Source organism: Lichenostomus cassidix, chromosome 12 (assembly GCF_008360975.1).
Source record: "Lichenostomus cassidix isolate B80296 chromosome 12, HeHo_3.0, whole genome shotgun sequence".
Classification (NCBI taxonomy): domain Eukaryota; kingdom Metazoa; phylum Chordata; class Aves; order Passeriformes; family Meliphagidae; genus Lichenostomus; species Lichenostomus cassidix.
In genome coordinates, this window is record NC_139493.1 from 18,751,215 (window position 1) to 18,776,674 (window position 25,460).

At 40.8% G+C, this 25,460-nt stretch overlaps 1 protein-coding gene across 19 annotated transcripts in view; it reads right to left on the reverse strand.

Annotated features, from left to right (window-relative positions):
• Positions 1-25,460, reverse strand: part of IQSEC1 (IQ motif and Sec7 domain ArfGEF 1) — a 322,066-nt gene that overhangs the window by 19,900 nt on the left and 276,706 nt on the right. For all 19 annotated transcript variants that reach the window (XM_085073103.1, XM_085073102.1, XM_085073121.1 and 16 more), the window contains 6 exons: positions 22,428-23,692; positions 8,687-8,848; positions 5,594-5,716; positions 4,692-4,858; positions 2,267-2,406; positions 718-747 (listed from right to left, as the gene is read on the reverse strand). In XM_085073103.1, coding sequence (XP_084929229.1) covers positions 718-747; positions 2,267-2,406; positions 4,692-4,858; positions 5,594-5,716; positions 8,687-8,848; positions 22,428-23,692 — 1,887 coding nt within the window. The remainder of the gene's footprint in view (positions 1-717; positions 748-2,266; positions 2,407-4,691; positions 4,859-5,593; positions 5,717-8,686; positions 8,849-22,427; positions 23,693-25,460) is intronic.

Consider the following 25,460-nt stretch of genomic DNA (forward strand, 5'->3'; position numbering starts at 1 on the left):
TTATCTGAAATGTCTGCTGAAGGTCCCTCTGAAGCTGCTGAGTGAGATTTAATTTCTTTCAAATGCAAATGATGAGATCTCATTAACCATACACCAAAAGAAATCCATAAACTGGTGCATTTTAAGAATGGGTTAGGTTTATTACTGACCATGCTTATAATTTAAATCTGGAATCAATATTTTCAATGTTCATTTTACCATTCAGAAGTGAACTTTAAAAGTAACTGGCAGTATCTTTCCAGAGTATCATTCAATTCTCAAATGGACCAGAAAGAATAAACACACCACAGCTCAGGTGGAAAGGTGAGGTGCAACTGTGATTTGTTTATTTGGGTTTCTTTTGGTTTTGTTTGGTTTTTTGTTTGTTTCTTGGGGGTTTTTTATTTGTTTTTTGTTTTTATTGTTATTTGTTTATTCTTTACTGGCTAATTTCTACTGTGATGATAACATTTGAAATAAATAATAAGTGCATAGTGTAATAAATAAAAAGATTTAGAAGACCCTTGGCAATAAATTAAGCAGCCTCTGGGAAATACATTTTTAAGAAAATCTTTATACTTTGGAGATTTTTTACTATAACACTGAGCAAATTTTACTTGAAAGAACACCAGTAACTAAAAATTCTAAAATATAACAGAACAGCTTATTGCCAGTTTAGGAAAATGCTGCCAGTTACAATGCCCATACATTTTGAAGGAGTAGGAGAGAAATACCTACACAACCAAGTCCATGGTGCAGAGATCCAATCTACAGTAGAAAGACACATACAAGTTCATTAAACTTCAGAGAAACACAGAACTGTATCATAGCAAGTAAATACGGCACGCTCTGACTATGACTAAATGCCTATAAAGTAAAAACAAATAGAGCTATCAATAAAGACTGTTGCCTGTTTCCTAAATTTTCTTGCACACAGTTAAAAAGTCTCCCACAAGAAGAATCCTTCAAACTCCACCAAGGGCATTGTTTTCTTAATCCCATTTAATTGACTTAATCCTAGTTTTAGGATTTGAATTGCCACATGTCTGAATAAAAAAAAGAACCATGGAAAAAATCCATCTCCCACAGAAGCCTATATATAAACCTAAATCCCCAATTACAGAAACAAAGTTTCATATGAAAGTGTAAGTGCCTGAATACTGACTTTAGAATATTTATTTCCCTTCTTCTCAAAAACAGTTACAAGCTTTTATTAAAATTTTGCTTTCTTGCCTCTGCTTCTCCAAAGAGATCTCCTCAGTACGTTCTTTACTGGCAAACAGACCTAAATGACATGTTTGGTGGTCCCTCATTCCCTCCCCCATCCCCTGCACTGAGGCTTGTCTGAAAAGAGATTACAATTCAAAGCCCTTTAACAGTAATAGGAAGAATCTATGAGATCCATGCTCTTTTCCTTAAGAACAAATCCCCCAGCCCATCAGACCCTGCTGCAGTGAAGTTCTGATAAAACCTAGATATATGACTTCAAAACCATGCAAGTCTAGGGTTTTTTGGCTTTGTTCTGGGCTGCCTTTATGACTACTGACATGAAGATTTGAATTCAGGAAGGCTAAGCATACACTGTCCTTCTTCACATTAGATACCTTTGTTAGCACAGAAAATGCTGATCTTAAAACCTCTGTGCTCCTTAATCAGAGGTAAAATGGTGTGACCTTGCCCTTCTCTTTTCTCTCCTTTTCCAACAGATACTTTGAAGGTTTATTTATATAGCAAAGTATTTGAGGATTTTTCCCACATCAAAGAAAGAGCCATCTCTGGGTACTCAAACCCAGCAGCAGAATCCCTGAGACCTGATTTCTAGATATGTCCTGAGATAAAATGACCCCATGTCTCCTTACAAATCCCAGGTGATGGACACAGCTGTGGAGGTGACAAAGATGCTGATGTGAACAGAAGTTCTCTGTTACTCTTGTAAATTATGGAGCCATCACTGACAGTGCAAATTTTGAAATATGGTTCTCTACAACATCCCATTAACAAAACACTTCGATTCTTTAGAAATAAACAAGAGAACTGCTTAAAATGCAGGAATTTCAGTATAATTTCAGAATCGTAAAGCTTCCCATAAAGAATTTTAAGACTCCTAACATCATCACCCTTGACTGAAAGAACAAAATTTATCTGCATGGACACTCCAGAATTTAAGTCAACCTTCTAGGGAATTATTTTGACAGTTTTTGCCCTTTGCCATTTCCACACAGGTGAGCAGCACAGCTCTGTTGCTGTGTCCTGCCAGTGTCCCCATCATGGAGCAGAGGGCACTCACCGGTTTCTTGCCCACGATGAGCTTCTCCACCTTCTGCACCTGGGACACATGGTCCTCGTTGGTCTTCAGCTCGCGCTTGCGGATGCGCTCGTAAATCCCGATCAGCATCTCCCGCGGGATGTCCTCGCCATCGTCCACCCCTGCAGAGCCAAGGGGCTGTTAGCAGGGATCTGACAGAGGCAAGGAGAGGATAAAAACCTGGCCAGGCTCTGTTTTCCTCTGCTCCCAGCAGTGCCAGCGTTGCCTGACTGTGGATGTTTGTGCTCTTTTTTCCCAGCTGCCAGCCAGCACCTGCTGTGTGTCCTTGTGCTGCCTTACCCAGGCACAAGTGGTGTGAACATGATTGCAGCACTGATTTTGGCCCAGAAGCTCACTGCCCATATGCCAGGACATTGATGGAAGTCACACAGTTTTGGGGTTGTTTTGTTTTAAAACTCTAATCTAAAACTAAGATACAAAGGCTAAGTTCCTATGATTTTTTTTTCTTTCACATTTCCTGTTTGGTATTAAAGCTGCAGTGAATTAAATTCCTTTTTAAACACTAAAACCTCCATATGACATCCTCCTTGGAATACACCACTGGGATGAATCACAAGAAGCATTTCATTTTGCCTCTGTCTCAATATTATTCAATGCTGCTCATGAACTAATTTCCTATGTGAGAACGTTATGAACATACAGTAAAATTAATTTAACCAATATTTCCTATAAGATTTCAAAAAGAACTAATTTACTCTGGAAAAACAAATCAACAAAACAACCCAGACCCAATATTATTGTTTAGCACTGTGTAATTATCTCTGGCATGGCATTCTAACAAATGCCACACTGTCTTGAATGCTTGATCCTGAATTTTTAATGGCAGTGGAAGGAGTCCAATTTCACTAAGTGACTTAAAGCTGGATTTTCTGGGGATAGGGAGATGCATGGCTCTTTTTAAAACAGGTTTTAAAGCAATAAACTCTTATCTCCTATTCAGAAGCAAAGAGAATATATTTCCACCCAGTGAACAGCTGCTCCCATAAAAAATACAGTGATAAACTACAGTTTGTTTGCAGACAGAAGCAAGCAAAACCACCTCTGTTCTGTTCTGTCCCACATGGCCAAGCCTTCCACAGAACACCCTTTGTGATCCAGGGATTTAAAGCTGCAGCAAGGTACAAAAATGCCTGCAACAAGAAGAATTGCTGGCATGCATGCTGGAGCTCAGAGAGAATGTGCTGTGTCTAATTCCACAAATATAACTGCAGCATCATGCCAAGAAATGCATACCAGGCCTTTTGGAGTATTTGTGGATTTTACAATAAAATCTCAGCACTAACTTAAACTTTGCTAAGCTGAAACATCTGCTAAGCACAGGTCATTCATTGCTGCCTTATATAAATTTCAGGGAATAAGATCACCAAACAGGACTTTCATTTTCAAGATCTGAAATTCCAGGACACCACAAGGATTTTGGTTTTACTGGTCCTAAAATGAAAGTGCAGCAAGCACATAGGAACAGAAACTGCCATGCATCTCAGATGTGCATATATATATAATTTTATATATTAAGCAACTTGATTCTTTTTTTTTCTGCTAAGTCAGCTGGAGAAAGGAGGAGGTTGCAATAACTGACAATTGTCCTGGCCTTTGCACAAACACATACTAGTAGGTGTCCAGTAAAAGCTGCCTTCTCTCTATGGGCAAAAACATCATAAGGAGAAAAAAAGGGGATGGGAACTAGAGCCTCATATTATTTCTCTAACACCAGAGTGCTCTTCTGTGCCAAAAGGGAAATGCTGTCTGAGCAATTCCTCCCTGAGTGCCCAGGAACAACAGCAGGGATCATCTCCTCACCCATGGGCTTCCTCCTCAGCTCTACTCAGTGACTCCTTCCTGGTGGGCAGAGTTGAACTGATGCCTCACAAAAATTCTTTCATCAGAAAGAATCAGGATAGAAAGATTAGAGATACAGATTTGAAAAAATACCTGCATTTTTTGTCTAGCTGCAAGCTTAAGTGTGCCATAGCCTGGCAAATTGTTTCTTGATCAGAAAATATACCAACAAGGAAATAAAAATGAAATTTCTGGGCTATTTACCTTTCAGGAAGGTTTTGGAGTTGGAATTTTTGTTTCTTCAATGATAATTTAAATCTCTGATTTATTTCTCATCAGAACATAATGATTTCTGTTCCTTAGTATATAAATGTATATGGGAATAAAAGGTCCTGGCAATACATACATTCACCCAAGAAAGACAAGGTAAAAATGACAAAGTGTAACACAATTAATTTTGGTTTTGCTGTTACAGAAATGACTAAAATCTGTGCAAATGGCAGCCAGGTGAAAGTAGCATGAAGCTGTTTCCAGAAGACACAGAGTGCCCCTCCAAGGACAGTGACAGGGTAAAGCTCTCAGGAGCTTTGTCCTTAGGATTCCTTACCCCTGAGGTTCTTGATGAAGTCCTCGAGCTTCATCTTGCGCTCGGGTTTGACGTTGGGGCTGTACATGTCGGTGTTGAGCAGGATGATGGCGAAGGCCAGGATGAAGATGGTGTCGGGGTTGCGGAACTGCCGCACCACGCCCGGGTTGCAGATGCAGTAACGCTGGCTGGGGAACACCGAGGGAGGCTGTCAGGGCTGAGAGCACTGCTCAAATCCCAACAAATAACCCAACTGCTGTGCTCCAGAGCCTCAGCAAGCTGTTAGTCACTTTCCATACACAGATTTAGCTTTCCATGCACGTTTTCATAAGCCAGTCCTTGAACGTGCAAGGAGTTTGTGTCTACTTCCACTGGAACTTCACTTACTACAACAACTTCAATATTCCACTTTTTCAGTGATTAACACCCTAAGAACACAGCATTGATTCTGGCTTACTGCCACATGGTTTCCACCTTATCCTGCCCTGGATACACTGTGTCAGTACGGGTAAGTTACTCCTCTTTCTTACACTGCTGTTGAAGCGTTTAATGAAAAGTTAGCAGTATGCACAGCCTAAAAAGTGCATGGTCTTATAATTCCACTCATATAAACTACTAAATCCAAATATACTGTTAAAGACATTCAAAAATCCTTGAGTATCTTTCCAACAGATGTCAGAAAGAACTTTTGAGACAACTCTTTACATTAATACAAACGCCACACGTGAACAGCACCAGCAAATGAAACTTCCTACTGCACACTTAGCAACCCCTCCTAAACAATGTGTACTTGAAACTGTAGCTCATGAGAACACTGAAAATAATCAGGAAAGTAACTTGGATATGCCCAAGTTCCCCAGCTCTGCAGTGAAACTGTAAAGCAGCAGGTTTCTGGTGACTGAGGGATTTCTTTCACATCATACCTAAAAGCTTCAATGAGCCGCTCCACTTTCTGGGCTTCTCCCTGGACACGGATATGGGCCTGAAATTTCCTGAGTGCTTCATCCAGCTCCATTGTGGAGAAGTCCATCTCATCCACCACACAGCTAGGATAAAAACACATTCACACTTAGTCTCTTCATTTATCACAACACAATACAAAGGTAAGATTTTGAAACCAAAAAACTCCTTCAATTTTCATCTCATGGAATTGTTTTTTAAACTTTCAGCAGCAATTGCAATAATTGCAGGTAAGCTGTGAAGGAAGGTGGAAAATAACAGATCAATGAAAATGTGTACATGTAAGCAGACCCTTACACTTTTTTAACAGAAGAGCTGCTGGAATGACAAATGTCTGACCATTGTAAGTGATGTTCCACTGCCAAGAATAATTATTGGTTTTGTGCTTCCAGGCCAATCAACTACCACAATGCCTACCACAATAATAAATAGTTTATCCTGCTCAAAATACCATATCTCAGACAGCCTGCAGCAGGCACAATAATCTACCAAATGGCTCTGTGTCGAGGAACATTCTTAAATGCAGAGAAGAAAAATAACCTTGTGTGGATACTCTTTTATTATTACTGTAATCCTCATCTGCCCATCATTTGCCATGACTTTCAGTTAACATTTATGGAGAAATAATTACTTTCTTGCTCTGAAAATACAGTGCTGACAAAAAATAAAAGGCAACCATTTTAATATAATCAGCGACGTGAACTATGGCATTCTAACGCTTTGTTTAAAGACTGCTTTAAAATCAGAGGCTTATAAATTTCCCTTAAACTTAGCTTTTAGTTTTGAAATAACCAGACATGAATCACTGCAAGTAACAGCACGGTAATACAGAAACCACAGAAAGCCACTCTCCACTTTTAAAAGCTTTTTCTTAAATGTATAGATATACAATAACAAATTACAGTAGCTCATATTTTTCTTCCAGTAACACTGTAGCTAATGTAGATTAACAGCAAGTAATTTATTCCCCTTGCTTTTAATATTTTTCCTTTTATGCAAAAGCACAGTGAAACGAAGAGCCTTTCCAATCCTCACCTAAACTTTACTATCAGCTCTGCAATAATACTCACAGTCTTCCCATTATTGCAAGTTCTGTTACAATTTCAAAAGCTCTTTTCCCATTCCAAGGTGTAAAGCACATGTGCAGAGAAGCTGGAGTCAAAATGAAGTAATTAGCACAATTAAGGACCCCCAGGAATTTTCTGGCCAACAACAGAATGGGGAGGGGGATTAAGCAACATTTCTATGAACTATGGAGAGAGCAGATTTACCACCATGGGCAGTGTTCACCACCACCAGGCAGCACCTACAGCTGGCCCAGAATGCAGCTCTTCATGAGTATTTTCTAAGCTCCAGTGAAAAGATTTCAAGCAGCTAAAACACCCGAATCTACAGGACCTGGGAAACTTGATCACAAATCAAAGCAGGTAATTTGAAATTTAATTGTGTAACAGAAAAAGGATCTTTTTTTAAACCTCTAAATTGGTACATAAAAAAGATTTTTATCAGTTTGATAAAATCTCCTCCCAATCTGCAAATGTGGTATTTAAGATGAAATGCTATTCTGCTGTTTCTTTTTAACAAAATAAACCTTGTACCCATTGGCAGGCAAGGTTCAGAGCACTGTCAAGAGAACTGCACTGCCTGCAGGGTGTTCCTCAACCCAAAGTGTAGCTGGAACATCTTAGTTAAGGACAAACTAATTTCAATAAAAGGATTGCTGGGGGGTTGTAGGTAGGTGATTATGACCTTGTTCTTACCAATTTAACTCATCACAGATACAGCACCTGGTTTAGCAGAGACACACCTCAATTTATGTCTGAGATGGTTGAGGGTTAATGATTTGTTCAGGATAGCAAAATGCATCACAGAATTGCAAAATGGTCTGGGTTGGATCTTAAAGATCATCTAAGATCACTTATCCTGAACCTGTGATGTTTTCTTTAAAAAAACCCATAAAAATACACAATCTTTGGAAAGCCTTCTCTCTCATCTGAGTCACGATTGCAAAGCCCAGCTCTCCCCGTGAGTGGCTGCCAGTGACTCAGGCTGAGCAGGGATTGCATCCAAGGCAGTCACGCTCCAGGGCTCTGCAGTGCCAGCCTGGCTGCAGCTTTGCAGCAGAGGTGCTTCCTTCACTTCCTGCTACCTGTTCAGTCCTCAGCAAATGCTGCACCTCTAGCCCGAGGCAGATTTCACTACAGCTTTCATGGTATTGTTAAATAAAACAGTTAAAACACTGATAGGCAGATTTTTTTCCTAAGCTTCCCTAACGGGAAGAAAGTCGTGGTTTTTGCTTTCATTCTCAGCAGTTTTGCTAAACAGCTAACTAAAATTTTATACAATATATTGAAAAAAACTGGACTAAGATGTATTAATGTTTGCAGGTCAGTATGCCAGATACACACACAAAAAAGCCCTGAAGAAGAAGTGCTTTAAATTAACACTCTCTTAAAGCAACTTCTATTTTGGTCTACTCTGTATATAAGGTTCAGATATTTATGACTGAGCTGCTAAAAGTCAAATTTTCTGCTTTTAATTCCTCTGGGTTTTAAAACAGTTTCTGCTTATCTGATCTTTTAGAAAATAACAGTTTGTATAGACCTTGTCAGCATGTGCTTGCACACACAGAAATCCCTGTTTATCCAACACTGGAGCCATTTGGCTGTAATGATTATTTTCAAGTTCTGTTACTGGTTAAGCCTTCTGTTGCATACAATATTATTTTGTTTCACTCAGTAAATTATTAGAGTCTGAGGAAAGAAAGAAACCTTTGAGATAACATACTCTCAGGCCAGTGAAATTAAAACATAAATTTACAGTAAATGTCCATGACCACAGGCAGTATAAATCCTTGTAAGTGTTTTGCTGGATCAAGAACAAAACCAGTAACTCAACTGGAAAGCAAAGAAGTAAATATTTGCTCATATGCATCTTTGGACTGTGGTTTCTCCCTCCACCAGAGGAGCACCCAGAGATCATGAATACCTTGAGCTTGCTGCAGCATTTGTTTTGACCATGAAACCCCTGGCACCTCCTCCCCACACAGTACTCACTCTAACACGTCCCTGTTGAACTGCTTTTGCCGATTTCCCAGGAATTCTCCGATCATCTGCCTGCTGAGCCCTTTCCTCTGCAGGAGGAAGTGAGCAACCCCAACGGGAGTGTCCGGTACGAATCCTCGCTCTATCAGGTACTGGACTCCTTTTTCAGGTTTTCTGAGGAGAAATGACAATACAAAAGGATTAACTTTCTTCCATTCCACCTAATCACATCTGATTAAAATTCTGACAAGAATTCTGCCAATTCTGGCCAATATATTCAATCACTTTTAACCAATGTCCCAGCAGTATGGGCTGGTGTAGTTGCAGGATAAATGCAGTTGCATACATTGCTCACTGCTAAGAGCTGACAGCTCTGAGACACATCTTTGCCTGTTATTACACATTTCCCTGCTCCATAACCCTCCCAAAGAGAAGCTCTGTATGCAAGCAGCTTCCCTTGCCAATGAAAAAAAGCCCAACACCAACTACTAAAAGCTCCTGTTGCTAGGACAGAGGTACTTCCAGAAACTGGACTGAAAAGCTGCTGCTGAAAAACAAGAAACAAAAAGCTCCCCTGACCTCCCCTCCTCTTGCTGTCAAAAGTTAAACTTAATGAACACAAACATCTGAAATGGTGTAACTTGCAAGCTGAGAGTACAAAAAATAAGGGAGAAAAAGTAAAGTCAGTCAAAAGAAGCAATTAAAAATGGTGCAGCTCCCATCTAATTGAGATTTTTGGTTCCTTGTCTTTTAACACACCCACTGCCCCAGATTTCCTTCCCTCAGCCAAGCACCTTCCGAGTCCCTGCAGTATTTTACATCTTTTTATACAGCTCCAGATTTAGCTGGAACCACTTTCACATCTCAAACCAAAGCCACTCATTTTAACATATTAAGAAGTGTGTGCTGGGGAGGAGGGTTGGGACAGAGTTGGTTTCTGGCAATAAAGGATATTGCATATAAAGACAAATGCTGCTTCTATTTTCAAGTGCTGCAAAATCCCCTTTACAGCACACACTGTGCACTGCATCATCCAGCACTGCAACACAGCAGGAAACCATAATTCCTTTTAAAATTATTGAAGGGAAATCTTTACACAACCAGTAATTCCATCATCAGCTTTATTTTGTAAGGAAATATAATATAATATAATATAATATCCACCTGTAAGAGTGGGCAATTTGAAGCCTGCTGGATGACCTAAAAGATATTTCCTTTAAAGCAAGCAAAATCAATCTGAGAGGACAAGGTGACCGTGCTATTTTTATACAAGGTTGATCACACAACCATAACCCTTCCTCAGGGTTTTAATTGCAAACAACATTGCTAAATACATCATTCTGTTCTCCTACTCTTTTACATTCCTTTATTATACACTTAATACCCTATTAAGAATTAGACAGATCAGAGAAATATATATAATTTAATCAAAAGGGAGTTCTCAAATCTCAATTTCTTGCATCAGGCTTTGTGGCTCTTTTCATGTGAAATAAGATTACACACATGGTCATATTCTAAAACTAATCTCCTTCATACTAAAAAGTAACCTTTTTTGTAAGTAATGTAATTGCTGCGTTCTAATGCTTTTTAACTGTATTTCAGAATTCTTAATCTTTCTAAATTTAAATTAACAGCATCCAACAAAAACAGGAATAGTTTTCTCCATCCCCCTTGTTAGTGAGCTACATTTGTCCAGAAAATTCTGTGATACAAAACCAGCAGAGTTCCTCTCCAGTGACTGTCAAAGGAGAAAATAACACTTAAAAGCCACAGCTTGATCCAAAGATCATCTTTACTTGACATATAGAAAATGCTTAGGACCATTACTTACTGTACCAAAAATCAACCTGCATTCTTACCACCTGCACAAGCCTGAACATATAAAATCATCACAAAAACGACCCATAATTTATTTTTCATCAGCTTCTACGTGGTTGTATAATTTTGCCTCAGTTAGGGTCTTCTCTTTCCCATAAGAAGCTTTGCTCCAGTTCAGTAATATGAAGTCACTTGATTCAAATACCCTTCAAACCAGGCTAGGTGAGTGTCCAAAACAGAGTTAAAAACCCATTTAGCAAAACACTGGAAGCCAAGAGTTCTTTTCCCATTGATACTCTCCTCATGCTGGAGTGAAATATCAGGGAGTTTTGCAGTCTGGGATTATTGGAAAGCAGTGTAGCATTATTGGAAAGCAGTCCAGTTTGTCACAAAAGTTGTAACCTGGCAGCAATAATATGAAAATAACACCTGAACCTCCTGATCTGTAAGAATGAAGACTGCTCTTTCCCTGTTTGATCAATCACCTGGAAAGTTAGGGAGGTTCAGGGGTTTATTGCTGTTTTAAGCTCCTTCCCACCTCACAGCTGGTGAAACATTATCTTATTCACCAGGAAAAGTACTTAGCAGAAAATGATGCCTCAGTAAGGGTGTTGTGAAGTGCTGTATTTCCAAGGAAATTTCACTTCAAAAGTGAAGCTAACAAAGGGTTCAGAGAAAAATGTACTTAAGGGGGACTTCCCTTTCTGCCTTTAAAATAAGCAGTATTTTGTCTCCTTTGAAAGTGAAGAACTAAACAGGATAATGGAAATTCAAGTCATCCCCAACATCAGAAATTTCGAATACCACCAAGTCTGAATGAATTGCTCCTTAAATGCACCAAGAGCACGTGGAGGAGCAACTCGTGCTCCTTCCCAAGGTGTTTTTTTACCCCAGGTTTATGACAGGCTTTGGGGAGGGCAGCTTTGAACAACACAAGCAACCAGGGATTCTCTGCTGGTAAACCCAGCTGTTTGAAACTGAACAAACTTTCCTTTTCACCAAAACCAAACTTTTCCTAAGTGTCTGACTGAATGCAGAAGGCAGTGGGACAGCAAGGATCATGACTGAGCATGGGACAGGACACCTGGATAAGTTCTCCTCATTTCTGGCTGCTCAGAGTTGGGCACAGACCATTTGATACTTACAACTAAGAGTCTTTTGTGATTAGGAAAATTCCCAGTGATGGCTTGTTAATTACACAGACCAATAACAGGCAAGATGAGAAGGCTATAAATAGCAATGGAGGAAGCAGCAGAAGCAGAGCAGTTATTTTCAGATTTGAATACATTAACTAATATCAAAATAAACCCTCTAACGTTAGCACCTTGCATAGCTGATGAGGTACTTATTTAGAGAACTTTTGATATTTACAAGGTTGCTTCCAAAATAAAGCTTCAAAATGTCTTGTCTCAAAAAAACTGCAAAAAAGCAACAACAAAAAAAATCACAAGGATCTACTCAAAGAAGAAGAAAAAATCAACACTAAAAGATGTGCAAAATTATTTACATAAGATTCTCAGAGGTTGATTAATGGGCTAAGGATCTTGCCAGAAACTGATTAACAGCAAGACCTTTAGGGTGGTTTAACGTGACTTTTAAGGGAAAAAATTGATGGAGAGAAACTTCAAAATTACAGATCAAACCAGTACATTTTAATAAAATCGTTAAAGAGTACTGGCCACATTCAGTAAAAATCTTGTCTTTGTGTGCTCCTGAAGACAGGCTGGATTCTGCAGGAATTTTTGGAAACCAGCAGCTTCAAGAGGAAGCATATTCCAGGAGTAACAAGTACAAAAGCACGCACAGAAAACAGTTAAAAACCACAGAATAACTCCCCCTCAAACCTCCCTAAAAAAAATTCCCTCCAAATCCAAGAAAATAAATCCCTGCACATCCCTGCTGTCTCCTCTAGTCACTATTACATCTTTCCCTCCTAGGTGTAAAACCAGGAGATGGCTTATTCACATCTTCAAGTTCCACATGGAGTACTGAAAGTGTAAATTCAGTGTGAGTTCATAAAAGTTGCTGACATCTGTGTAGATCTCATTAGAGTGGTGGTTTGTTTGGGTTTACAGCTTAGAAGTCGAGTTGGGTTTAATTTCCTTTCAAGAGCTATTCAGGTTGAATCCCAAATGGTCACAAAAAACTTAGTATGTTTGGGAGTTTTGTTAATGTAAGTGATGTATGAGGCTCTCCTAAGAATGAGCTCTCCTGAGTGTGGTATAGAAGAGAAAAAAAAACCCAATAAATGGGGTAATGACATCAAAGTTGGTACATTCCTGAGAGAAGGGTCCCTTACCCAAGTCAGGAATATATAAAGGAAAAGAAATGAGACTAAAACCTGCATAGATACAAACAGCACAGTATCTTTAGAAAAACACTGCATTCCTCATCTTCTGTGGCCATGAACAAATTAGTAAGGAGAGCAGCGATCAGGTATCTGTAATTCTGAATATGTCGTTATTTGTCTCCATTAACTTTCACCTGGTCAGAGGAAGCACTGACAGCCAGATTTAAGATCCAGGTTATTACAATACTTTCCACCACATGAGACTCTCATCTACCTGCAGAGAAAATCACCATCAGCTGCTGCAGAAAACCTGGACTACCACGGCCAAAAACCAGCCCTAAACTCCACAAATTCCTGACCATGGACTGTCCAAACGACATCATTCCAGTCCCTGCTTTGACACTTCTGTTTTCAGAAGTGCTCAAGACCTGCCAGAGTTTGAGAAGGCAGGAAAGCCACTTGGAAAAACCTCCTCCTTTGAAGAGGGGAAGGATAAAAGCAGATTGACTTCCCAAAGATATTCCAACTGTTATCTTTAAACTTTTAGGAAATATTACTTTTGGAAAAACACTGCTGTGAATCTGAAAAGTGAATTTGGTAGAGGAAAAGCTTTTAGCTGGATTCTGGATGGTAAGAGGGATCAGCACAGGCTTAGTATGCCCTGTTATCTCCTGGGCTTACCAGCACAGCCAGTTCTGGTGCAAGTCAAAGCCAGCAAACCCCAGTGCTGAGCTGGCAGCAGTCTCTTCTCCCATTCTATTGCTGCTTTGGGACTTCCTGACACACTGAACTAGGACAAAAAGGTGTTTTGCTGGTATGTGTGTGGGTTTTTTATTATTTGGGTTGTTTCAGGATTTGTGGTTTTGTTTTTGGGTTTTTTTTTGTTTGTTTTGTTTTGTTTGTTGGTTTTGGTGGGGTTTTTTTGGGGGGGACTTTTGTGTGGTGTTGGTTTGGTGGTTTGATTTGTCTTGGTTTTTATTACCATTTTTTTGAATCCAGTCAAGCTCTCCCCAGATCTGCACCATCATTTGTAGTATCCAAACCACAGTATGGATAAAGTGTCTGTGTCCACAGCAGCCAAGAGGAGAGACTGCATAACAAACATTACCCAAAAGGAAAGCTGCCACAAAACCACAGCACAAAGGTGTGGTTCCCCATCCCTGACTTGCTAAACATGCAAAGCTTACAAGCACCCCAAACCACATTAAATCTCTTTATTTCCCTTTAGAGCTCAGACAATAAGAGAGCTGTAAAACTGGAGCATTAATTAACAAACGAGCATGGAGATTTCCAATACCCAGCAATGCCAAAAGTATCATTTGAATTAAACCAGGGATTTATGAACAGTGTAAATAACCACAAACACACTGCTCTTACAGCTGACTGAGGCCAGGGGCAAAGCCAGCCTGACTAAAAGGGTGAAACTTCTAAGGATTCCAGGATTTCTGGAGGCACACCTATGTTTTTTGGGTCCTTGCCTCTGTTCAGGCACACATGTACTGCAGGGAAGGTGAGCTGAGACAATCTGGAAAATAAGCAAATCAGAAGTACAAACATTTCTTAGAGGCTGTTAGAAACCCACTGCAAACAGGAACATTTCACAAACATGCAGCTGCCAAAGAAATCTTTTTATGTTAGGGGTGGAGAGTTTAATGCAACTATAATGCCAGCCCTCTGTATAAAAATAAATAAATAATAATCTCCCTTGCCTTTGATACCAGCGATCTCATTTTGAAAATATTTACAGTTGTCACAAAAATAAGCATTACTTCAACATTAAAAAACAGGGATGGCTTTTTAAAAGCAAGAATCTAAGACTCATAGTCATTTAAGAAGTTAACTATTCCTAAACAACTAAGCTGGTAATAACAAGCTAGTAGAGCATTCTCCTTAGTCTGGCACACAGCTCAGTTTTGTTTCTGTGGTTGTACTTTTCCTTTGCTTTTGCTGAAGAGCCCACTGCTGCTGCAGTGAAGCCAAGAGAATCCCTGTCTATTTTAAACCTTCTGGCTAAGAAGGAAAAAACCAATCTCCTTAAAATACTACCAAAACTAGTGCCAAAACAACTTGTCAGAGTTCACTCTGCTCTACAGCAAGGCAGAAGAGGATTGAGAGGATGAAGATGAGAGAAACTGAATGTGAAATCTGAGCTGTGCTCTTCTCAGTTGCAACACTGTTTCATGGAGACAAAGAAAACCCGTGTGTAAATTGCAACTTCTGGTAATTAGAAGAAAAAAATCCCTGGGTCAGGAAAATGAGCCAAGATACAGCACATTTCTCTGAGCTTCTCTGCATCTCATGGAAACAGGGAGATAGTTATTCCCATTATTTGGGCATGAGCACTACAGTTAGCCCCCAGTGGGGATGATTTCTCCTAGATTATGATACGATGATTTTTTTAGGTTCATTCAAGACTTACCACCACAGATAGGAAGGTCAGGGCACACTTGCAATCACACCAAATTACCTGGAGTAACCTCTGTTCACAAAAACTTAATTTCTACTCATGCCACTAAGCAAAGAATTCACCAGGAAGTGATCTCAGTGCCCAGTTCTGTTTGGTGGGGGAGCAAAATAAAGAGAGGAAACTCTGTAGATGTGTATTTTCATAAAATTGGATGACTGATCTATGTGGTTCTACCATTACTTTCTGCCTGACCAACCAGTTTCTTTATGTCATCATTTCCTACTAAGGTGCTAGAAAGTTACACATTGAACATTACTACAGCTACTGAATGTTTAGGTTAGTCTGAAAAGTACTGCCTGATTATAAAAGGGTTAAAAATGTATAAAAGAGTAAAAAGTGTATAAAAGGCACCTAGAGGGCCCAAGCAGAAAGTCTGGCTTATTCTAATAAAGGAGGGGAAATAGAGTTTAAAGCTACTTGTGAAAATGGATTTTCAGGTGTCAGAAGCACCATTCTTTAGGAACAAAGCAGCGAGCACAGTGAAGAGGCACCCAAGGCACACCCCAAGCCCTTGCAATGCAGTAGCTGGACATGTCCTTGCTAGTGAAAACAGCCCTGAGTCATCCTGCTACAGCATTTCCTACCTCCTCATTATTCCCTCCCTTGGCAATGGGCAGCCTGCTCTTGCTGTCCCCCCACTCCTTCCTTCCTTACAAGAAAGAAGGCAATAAGAGGGAAATATTTGAGTTAAATAAACGGACCAAAACACTCTATGAGGTTGTTCTCACCTCCTCTGACCCCACTGCACTCTGCATTTCTCACAGCAGGGAAAGGAGTTTGTAGTTGCCAGCAGAGCAAAACACACTCCACTTTGGGGCAAGACATATGGAAAACTGGCTGCCTCTCTCAGAACTGTGTGCCAGGGCTGAGTATTGCCCTCATGTTTATGCAGCTGTTGTCAGGAATAACACATTCAGATGACTGTGTCCTTTAAATTACGGAACAGTCCCTGTCTTTTTGGCTTTTGGTGTCCCTGCCCTAAATCCTCTTTCCACACCCTCACCGCAGTTACACCAAACAGAAGCACTTCAGCTTCAAGTTCTGCAACTATGCTGCTTGCAAATGGGAAACTGACAGTCACATTCCCCTTGAAAGGAACACCTTTTGTGCCAGTACAGTTTAAAGATCTCCCGATTTACCACTCACGACCCACCAAAGCCCAGCTCAGTCAGTAGATGGGAATTGTTACACAAGAAAGAGCTGGTGTACCCTTTGCTTTTCTTCAGCTCTTCCTCCTACCCAGCCTTCTCAAGTCCCTATTCCAACTGCCCCCTGTACTCCTGCAAAGGCAGCTGGTCACGTTTGTCACCCTCAAAATTTAACCACTGGAGATTTTCGGACAGGAGAAGGAATTACAATTCCGGCATCCGGAGCCATCCTAGCCTGTGGCTGGAGCTGCTCAGGCGGTGCCATTCCTCCATTGACGGGATCGTTTTGCAGCGAGCAGCGCGCAGGCATTGCCGGAGCTCAGCTCCCCATTCCTGGCACGTCGCGGTGGGAGGCAGGAGTGTGCCCGGAATGTTTAAGGGCAGGGATGAGGTAATGGCTCTTGCAGGGATCCAGGGACACTCACACAGCTATTGCAGCTTCCAGCAGAGCCTTTCCACAGCCACATTTGCTTCCAACATTTGGGAAAGCTTATATTGCCTTTTAATGGCAATAAAAGGAATCCCTGTGCCTGTATTTGAACCCAGTGCTTCAATATACTATTGGGTATACATTTCAGCTGGTTTGTACGGGCAGGATATAATTTATGCTAATCAAAGCACTTGTTTTGGAAAAAAAAGGGAGGAAAAATGGCTCCTCCGGGAGAAAAGATAAAACACGCACAGAACAAAGCAAAACACACAAAGCTCTTTTGTTTTTTCTTTGGGTATTCTCACTTAGGGCTAAATGTTTTTAGAAATAATGAGAGTCATACTAAGAACATTCTTCTCCTCTTACTAACTCCTCGGCATGTTAGAGGACAAGTTACATGGAGTGCTTTGATTTTAATTTTTGTTGGAACCGTCTGTGCCTCAATAATCTGCAGTCCAGATGTTGCAACAACAGTTAAAGTCCCTCTCAGCACACACACGAGGACAGCAAATGGCTCTGTTGTGAAATTCTGGACAAGCTTCTCCTCTCCCCCTTCCTCTTGCTATCAAATCATTCAAAAAAATCATTGAAGACATTAGAGATCAGCTGGCAAAATACCATTAGTCCAAAGGTAGAGAGAACCACCTCAGTTTGATTTACACCTTCTCCCTCCCACTCAATCTGCACTTACAATGTCTAAAATCATCAGAAATGTTTCCAATAAGCTTTCAAATTCAAATTCTAAGGTGTCACTGTAAAATCACATGTTTTCAGACCAGATATTAGAATGCTGAATGGATGTCATGAGACTGACTCTAAGCAATACAGAAAATACGTTCAGCAACTAAATTGAAATTCATTATGTGTATGATGGGTGCAAAGTGATAACATCAGATTAGTGCCCTTATTACAAAAGTTAAATTAATAACTACTTGTAAAACTTTTTTCTTAAACAAAGTAAGTAACATTTGGCAACTTTTAAGGATTTCAAATATAGACCAAGCTTGCAGTACTTTCTGAGAGTAACAGTACAGAGGAATCCAAATTACCTTCAGTCTCTACCTACATGTAAATGACAGAAACATTATACCTCTGTTGAACAGTTAAAGCTGCTTTCATGGAAAATGAAAAATGTGCCTTCTCACAAATTATTATTGTGTGCCTCAGATTTCCAAAAAGAATTTGTCTAGAAACTGTAATTTGCAATTTTGCAATTTTGTCTTTGGTACAATCCCACCAGCACGCAGCAAATTCCTCTTATATCTGCTTAGTAAAATAAAAACCCTTAAATTAACATTCCAGGGAATCTAGAAATGTTAAAAAAAGTCTGCTCCTGGAATTATTATCCAATTCATATCAACAGTGGGTTTTAAATTTGGAATAAAATCATCCCCATCGTGCAATAAAGGAGGCCAGCAGGGCTTTCAGGGCTAAAGATGATACATCATTGCATATTGCAAATACTCCTGCCTTTTTCTCTCTGTCAATAAATCCTTTGGGAGAACTTTGGAATAGCAGGAGCCTTGATAATAGCCTGTTATTAAGGAAGCTACAGCAAACTCTTCAGCACAGAGCATTGTAATGCACTGAGGACACGTGGGGAACAGTTCTCCATCTGTCACTGCCCTTTCCAGAGAGGAAAAGAGGACAAAAGAAGGGAGGTGGGAGGTGAAAGGCATCTGGGAAAATTTATTGTAAAATTATTGCTAGCCCTGCCTCTGTTCTAGCAGTGTATACTGGTGTCACATCCATGTACCCCCTGGATTTACATGTAGGATTAGGATGTAAAGACTAAACTATACCCCAGCATAAAACTCAGAGCAGTGTGGGGGAAAGAGCCCCCCAAGCTGCACTTCCCAGCATCTCTGCTTCAGAAACATCAGAAATTAGCACCAGCAAAACTGGCTCCCATGGCAAGAAACACAATGCCACAGGAACCCTGCCAGATGGGAGGACAATTTACAGTGCCTTCCAACAGCTGATATCCCAAAGGAGATACTAACCATGGCTCCAGGCTCTGCTAGACTGAAAAATGAGTCTGAGCAATGCCAACCTTTATCTCTCATCTTTTATAACACCAGGCACAGTCGCAACAAGTTTTCACACCATTTGAATGTCGTCCCTGTTTTGCTGACACTGCTGTGAGAACACAGAAGGTGTTTGTGCCCAGGAGTGCTGAGCAGGCCTGCCCTGGCCCTGCCGGGTGTCACCGCGGGCAGGGGACACAGCAACCCCAGGCAGAGTTAGCAACAAACACACCTGGCAGCCACGAACGCTTGGCAGGGAGCCAGAGCTGCTGGCACCCTCCCGGTGACACAAGGCTCTGTGGCAATGCACTTGTCCCTCCACGTGCACACAATGCCAGCCCTGCACTGCTGACCCAGGGGCAGAACATGTCTCCTCACAGTGCTGAGGTTAAATACTCAGTCCTAGTTAATCTCTCAGAACCATCAGTGCATCAGTAGCAGGATGGAACCTGAAAATCCTACCAGATTGGGATGCAATAACTGGTAAACCTGGTATTTCAAGCCTGAAGTCAAAACAAACAGGAGAATGAAATCACAGACCTTCTTCTTTTTTTTCTCCTTGTTTTTCTTTTTAAAGCAGCAGTCAAAAGGCCTCTTGAATCCTTGTTTATAAGCAAACCAGTCTAAAAGGCTGGATTTGCATTGGCAGGGTTTTCAGCCTGAAAATAAACCTTTCTAGGTAGTGTTTGCCTTCTGCCTGCGAGGAGGAATGGTTTTTAACGTAAATTCTCCCAGTCTACATCCCTTTCCAATTCCACTGAAGAAAATGCCTAATTCAACACAGCTGGCCTGACCAAGGCTCCCTGGGAGCTGCTGCACTCTGGGCATGCACCTGCAATCCTTCCTTTGGGAAGGCAATGAATGGGGACACACACTGCCAGCACATTGATGGGGGAATCACTGCTGCCATTCAGAGCCATGGACAGAAGCTGGGACTCAGTTGCAATTTCTTTGGCAGAAATCGTTCCATTTGGGGGATACTTTACCTTCTACCTTAGTGGCTGCTACAAAACATCTTTTAAAAATACACTTATTTAATCAACACTAAGGTTCCAAATTGAATGCCAAGTTACAGTTTGAAAAAACTTCTGTGATCAAGTGATGATCATGGAATGGTTTGGGTTAGGAGAGACCTTAAAGATCATCTATTCCAATCCCCCTGCCATGGGCAGGGACACCTTCCACTAGAACTCCTGGAAAAATTATTTTCAATTACCTCTGTTTTTTCCCCCAATGTCCTGTGTTCTCCATTCTCCAGGGACCTTTGTGTTACTGATGTTTTGCATCTTTCAGGGATTAAGTGAACTAGACCACCAGCTGTGTTCAACTTTTACCCCACCCATAACTGTCTATCCTTACAAAGAGCATCTGATAAGAAAAGTGCACTCTGGCTTCTGAAAATTGTTATTAAAATAGGAAAGCCAGAAAAGTTAGAAATCGAAATTTCAACTGTGATGATAGTGACTTTATATCCTTTAAAAAACTTTATCCTTTCAGCACTTCTACTGAACAAAGCAGTATTTACTACAATTTATGCACCTCTTTAAGGTTCTTAATTCTCTGCAGTTCATCCAAGCTTCATGTACCACAAAGAAATGACATTTGTTAATTAAGGCTTGGGATCTTAATTTGCAAGGAAGATTTCAAAGACACAGTGAAATTAACCTGAACTTGTAAAAGACGTCCCTGAAGTTTCCTCTGGTAGATGCAGACATTTGGAAAAAAACTTGCTTTCTTGTACTAGGTAAGTTCAAAGCCACTTCTTTCAGTGCTTCCTCCTGGGTGGAGCACACATCCTCCCAGGAGCTGCTGCCAACACTCCCACTGCTCTCTCATTTTATGATCATAAATGTGTTGTGAAGATAATGTGGTGATAAGAGAGTAAAGTGACTCTGCTGCACTGACCTGACCACTGGACTGACCACTCACCTCAAGATGCAATTTGCAATCCCACCTGATCCACTCCTCAAAGACTCTTCAGCTTTCAAAAGAATAAGGCTTTGAAGGCTTCCCAGCTTGCTTTTCAAAAGAATTTCCAGACTTATGCACCATCACACTCTCTGATGGTTCAATACCTGACACTGCACATAATGAAAATGTCACAATCCACAGACTTAAAGGGCCACAATCCAAACCCAAGATACGTGGGATACTCAGAGACTGTCTGAGGTATCAATACAATCACACTGACTCAGCAGAAAGTAATGACAATTTTCAGTTCTCTTTCAATACCGGAGGTAAAATACAGTGGGGAAAAGAGCAGAAGATCCCACACAGAGGTGCTGCCTGGAGTTCTGCACAGTCCTGTCCTGCAGCACTCACTGCACATCATCTTACAACAACACACAAAAAAGGTTTATCTCTGTGCTAGTCCAAGCAGCAAGATCACTTAGGTCTGTTTCAAACAACTGTCTCTATTCTTGTCTATTCCTGATGTTTATTTTTCACTTTCAGCCTCCTCCTGATGTGTCACTAGCAGCACCTGACAGTTTCCAGTGCTCTCATTCATCCCTGCATGCTGCCTGAGCACTTTTTCCATTCACTTTTTCCCTACACCCCTCTGCAGCTGACTCAAAACTCTTATCAAGCCTGCACTCACTGAGCACTGACTGCTCGAGGCTTAATTACTGTGCAAAACCCAAGCAAACACCAAGCCTTAAATGTCAGCCAACAGCACCGTCACCTTCCTCCCCACCCGCCCTGCCAAGGATATTTTCAAATCTTCTAAAAAGGAGCTAATTGATGTATTTTCCTACCCATTCAACTTCACAAGCAGAGATCCTACAATCTGCCTAATTCCAATTGGTTGGAAGCTGCCATAAAGGCATTTTCACAAAGGTTAAAAACTAAACCTGAAAGTGTTTACAGCCAAACTTGGGACTGCAATGCACAGCACCAAGAAGCTTTAATTGTCTGCAATGTTACATCAAATATATGAAGAACCACCAAGCTATCAATCCAAACACATCAAAGCACTGCTACCTGAAAAGGAGGCCTCAACTCACTCAAATCGTAGGGAAAACTATCAGTCATAGGCAGAAATACAAAATTTGTGATAGTTTTATGATAAATAATAAACATTCATTTAGTGTAAAAAATATTATGTGCACTGATCTTTAGCATCAAAGTTTTAGTGAAATCTACTGAATGAATTCCAGGCCCTGCCAGTGTTAAACAGGAAACTTATCATATGCTGCTTGTAGTTTCCAATTCCCATAGGACAAGTTTTACACCACCTACATGATTAGGGCAGGAAGAAATCGGAATTTGTTATAACACCAAAAAATGAATCAGGATCAAGCCACAGTATTTTTCCATAAGAATGGAATTGGATTAATCTTCAAGAATTTACTACCATTTCTACACACATAACTACATTTTTTCTTTTCTCCTGAAGCTGTTTAACTATGAAGATGTCAACTTCAAATTGAACATGAACGGTCACCACAAGCATCTTGTTTGTTCACTGAAAGGTCAGTACCAGACACCAGTCCTACCTTACCTGCTACGAGGAAAATATTCCTGGTTGATTCCCAGTGACACAGAGGGAAAGGCAGGAACTGCTGTACTTACTTGTTAAAAAGGTTCAGCCCAATCCTATAATGGCGTTTCCTGATAACATCATTACTGAAGGCAGGGGAATCCCAGCTGTTGCGAGTCTCTTTGTGGTAGGTTTGTTTGCTCAAGGTTTGCTCCCTTAGGCTGTCTCTAGAAGAGGATTCTGAGCTGCAATTTATTGTATCATTAGAGTTGGAAGTGCTGTTGATGCTGTCGTTGTCTCCATCAGAGTAATCAGACTCTGATTTGCTCTGCCTGTTTGCTGTGCCATTGATGGCCAAGTGACTGTCTATGGGCCTAGCCCTGTGCCTGGCCTCTTGCTCCTCCCTAGTGATGATCTTGGCAGGAATGCTGTGAGGGATATGTTTGGGGCTGCCTTGCTGGCTGGTGATGCCTCGGTCATACGCATTCTGTCTCTTTAAGGAGCCCCTCTCTGAGCGATCGCTCAAGTCCACAGAGCTGTCACTGGGTGGCTCGATAGTGAGCAGAGGGAGGTGATCCATCCTCATCCTCTGCTCCTGACATTCCAGTGATGGGGTACTCCTGCAGCTCGTATCAGTGTCTATCTTATCGTCTTTGTGGGTCATGGACCAGTACTCTTGGGAAGAGTTCACGGAGCGGAGCCTCAAGTCCGACTCCGTGCTGGACGGTCTGTCCACGGACTGGGAGAGCGGCAGGGGTGGGGACAACTCCTCCTCGTCGATGTACAACGTGACATCGCTGTAGGACGCCGTCATCTCGTCCAGCTTCCTGTGATCCACATTGTGGATCGCCGGTTTGCTTGGAGCGCAGCTCTCCCTCTCCATTTCCCGGCTCCTGACCTGCTCCGCACTCTGGATCTCATCCGAATGCAGACTGCGGCAGTTCAGCGCATCGTCGATGGATTCCGCCAGGGATTTCACCTGCCTGGAAAAAGCATCCTCCAGTTCTGTTATAGCATCAGTGAAATCAGTGGATGCCGCCGGGGACTTCATGGTAGCCGTCTCCCCGAGGTCATCGCACTCCGACGGCACCAGGGAGCCCAGCTTTGACCCATCGTTTGTAACAGAAACTTGCTTCCCCTCGAAGTAGGAGCTGTGGACTTTCTCAGGTCCTTCAAAGGAAAACTGCATTCTCATATTGGACAGGACGATGCGCCTTGACATGCGATTCTCGGACATAGAACTGCGCAGGCGCTCGAAGTTCTTGTTCATCTGATACTGGCGGAAGGCGGTCTGGATGGTGCGGGCAGCATGTCTGGTGATCAGACGGCCCCCATACTTCCGTTCTAGCATCTCCACCTGCACGGGGAACACAGGCACCTCTGGTCACTGCATGCAGCTTAGCACAAGGTTAAAGTCTCACCAAAAGAAATAAAATTCTCATACCAACTTTCATTTTCAGAGTATATAGTGGTTTTCAAAAACCAGAAACTCAGATAGTGAATTGAAAAGCTGTTTGCAAATTCCAGCATAAAATACAAATATATATATGAATACTGTCAGATAAAATTAAGGTGTATGTAGGCAATTTGTATTTAATATGTGTTTAAATTTTGGGTTTCACATATTAGCATTGGTGTGCTCATGCCAAAGTCTAGTGCAGCATAATGCCCTCACTCTGTATCCTTCTGACAGTGCAAATGGCCATATTCTGGGAGCCTAAAAGTGGCCACTACCTTTCCAGGAAAGCATTGCATTCTACATGGATAAAATAGCAAAGCTTCACCCAGGCCTGGGGTCAAAGCAAAACTGATCTTCTTGCAGAGAAGATAGAATATCCACACATACATTTTTCCTCAAACCAAGAACATAAGTTCCTAAATACAAATTCCAATCTATTTACATCCTTGTAATTGCACTCAAAATTGCCAGTGTTTCCAATTAACAGAATGAATATGCAAAATAAATAATTTTGAATGCTATCAATTTAAAGTAGTAAAAATGACATGTCAATACTTTTGTAATATTCACTATATTTTCAGATCTTTTCTTTCAAAACATGAAAAGCATCACAGAATCCTGGAATGGTTTAGGTTGGAAGTAACCTTAAAGCTCATTCAGTCCCACCCCCTGCTGTGGGCAGGAACACCTTCCACTCTCCCAGCTTGCTCCAAGCCCTGTCCAGCCTGACCTTGGACACTGCCAGGGATCCAGGGGCAGCCACACCTCCCATTCTCCTTCCACAATAAAGATTATTTCTTTTTTTTCCCTCTTTAAATGTTAATGACTGTTTTTTAATTATTTTTTTTAAGTATAGATGCAAATAGTATTGTGCACAGTTACTGGCATAAACTGAGGAGGCCAACCTCTCAGATGGGCTCAGATCAGGATACTGCTAAGGAATTGTTCTTTTGACTGTATCTTTAAAATTCTTTTGACAAGGCTCCAAAAACTGTAACTGATCTCTGAGCTAGAAGTATGTAAATCTCTGCATAATTTTCTGTAATTTCTCTTTAAAACAACTGTTTAGCCTTTCAGCCCCAAATGGGGGTTATATTACCCCCACATTTGCACATGTCAAAGAGAATATGTAGGGTATCCTGAATATTCAAAAAATTATTAAGAACTTTTATCACAGGCCTGCCACTGCTACCACACAATTACTCCTATTTCTATTTGTAGCAGACAGGTGTATTTTCTTAGAGAGATATATATATATATAGTGTGTATATATATATAATGTGTATTTAAATAAATCATATGGGATTATTAGCTGGACTAATCTCAAAACTAATTGTCCATTTAGTTCTCCTCTTAAAATTAAATGTCAAACCTAATGAAAAGTAAACTAGCATAACTGGTGAGAAAGAATAAAATCAACTCTAATAATTCTATAAAATAAATTACCTGGACCTTATTCATGCAAACAGGCTGTCGGCCTTCAGGTTTCAATAAAAAATAACACAATCATTGATTATCATAAATTAGGGGGTTTAGGTGAGAATTTAAATTGAGCGTATTTTCCAACTTTTCTAGATGAGTTAGACATGTGATTAATACTTCTAATAAATGTAATGCCTATTTCATGCACCTTTTCAATGCATATTTAATGCCCACTGCCTTTAGG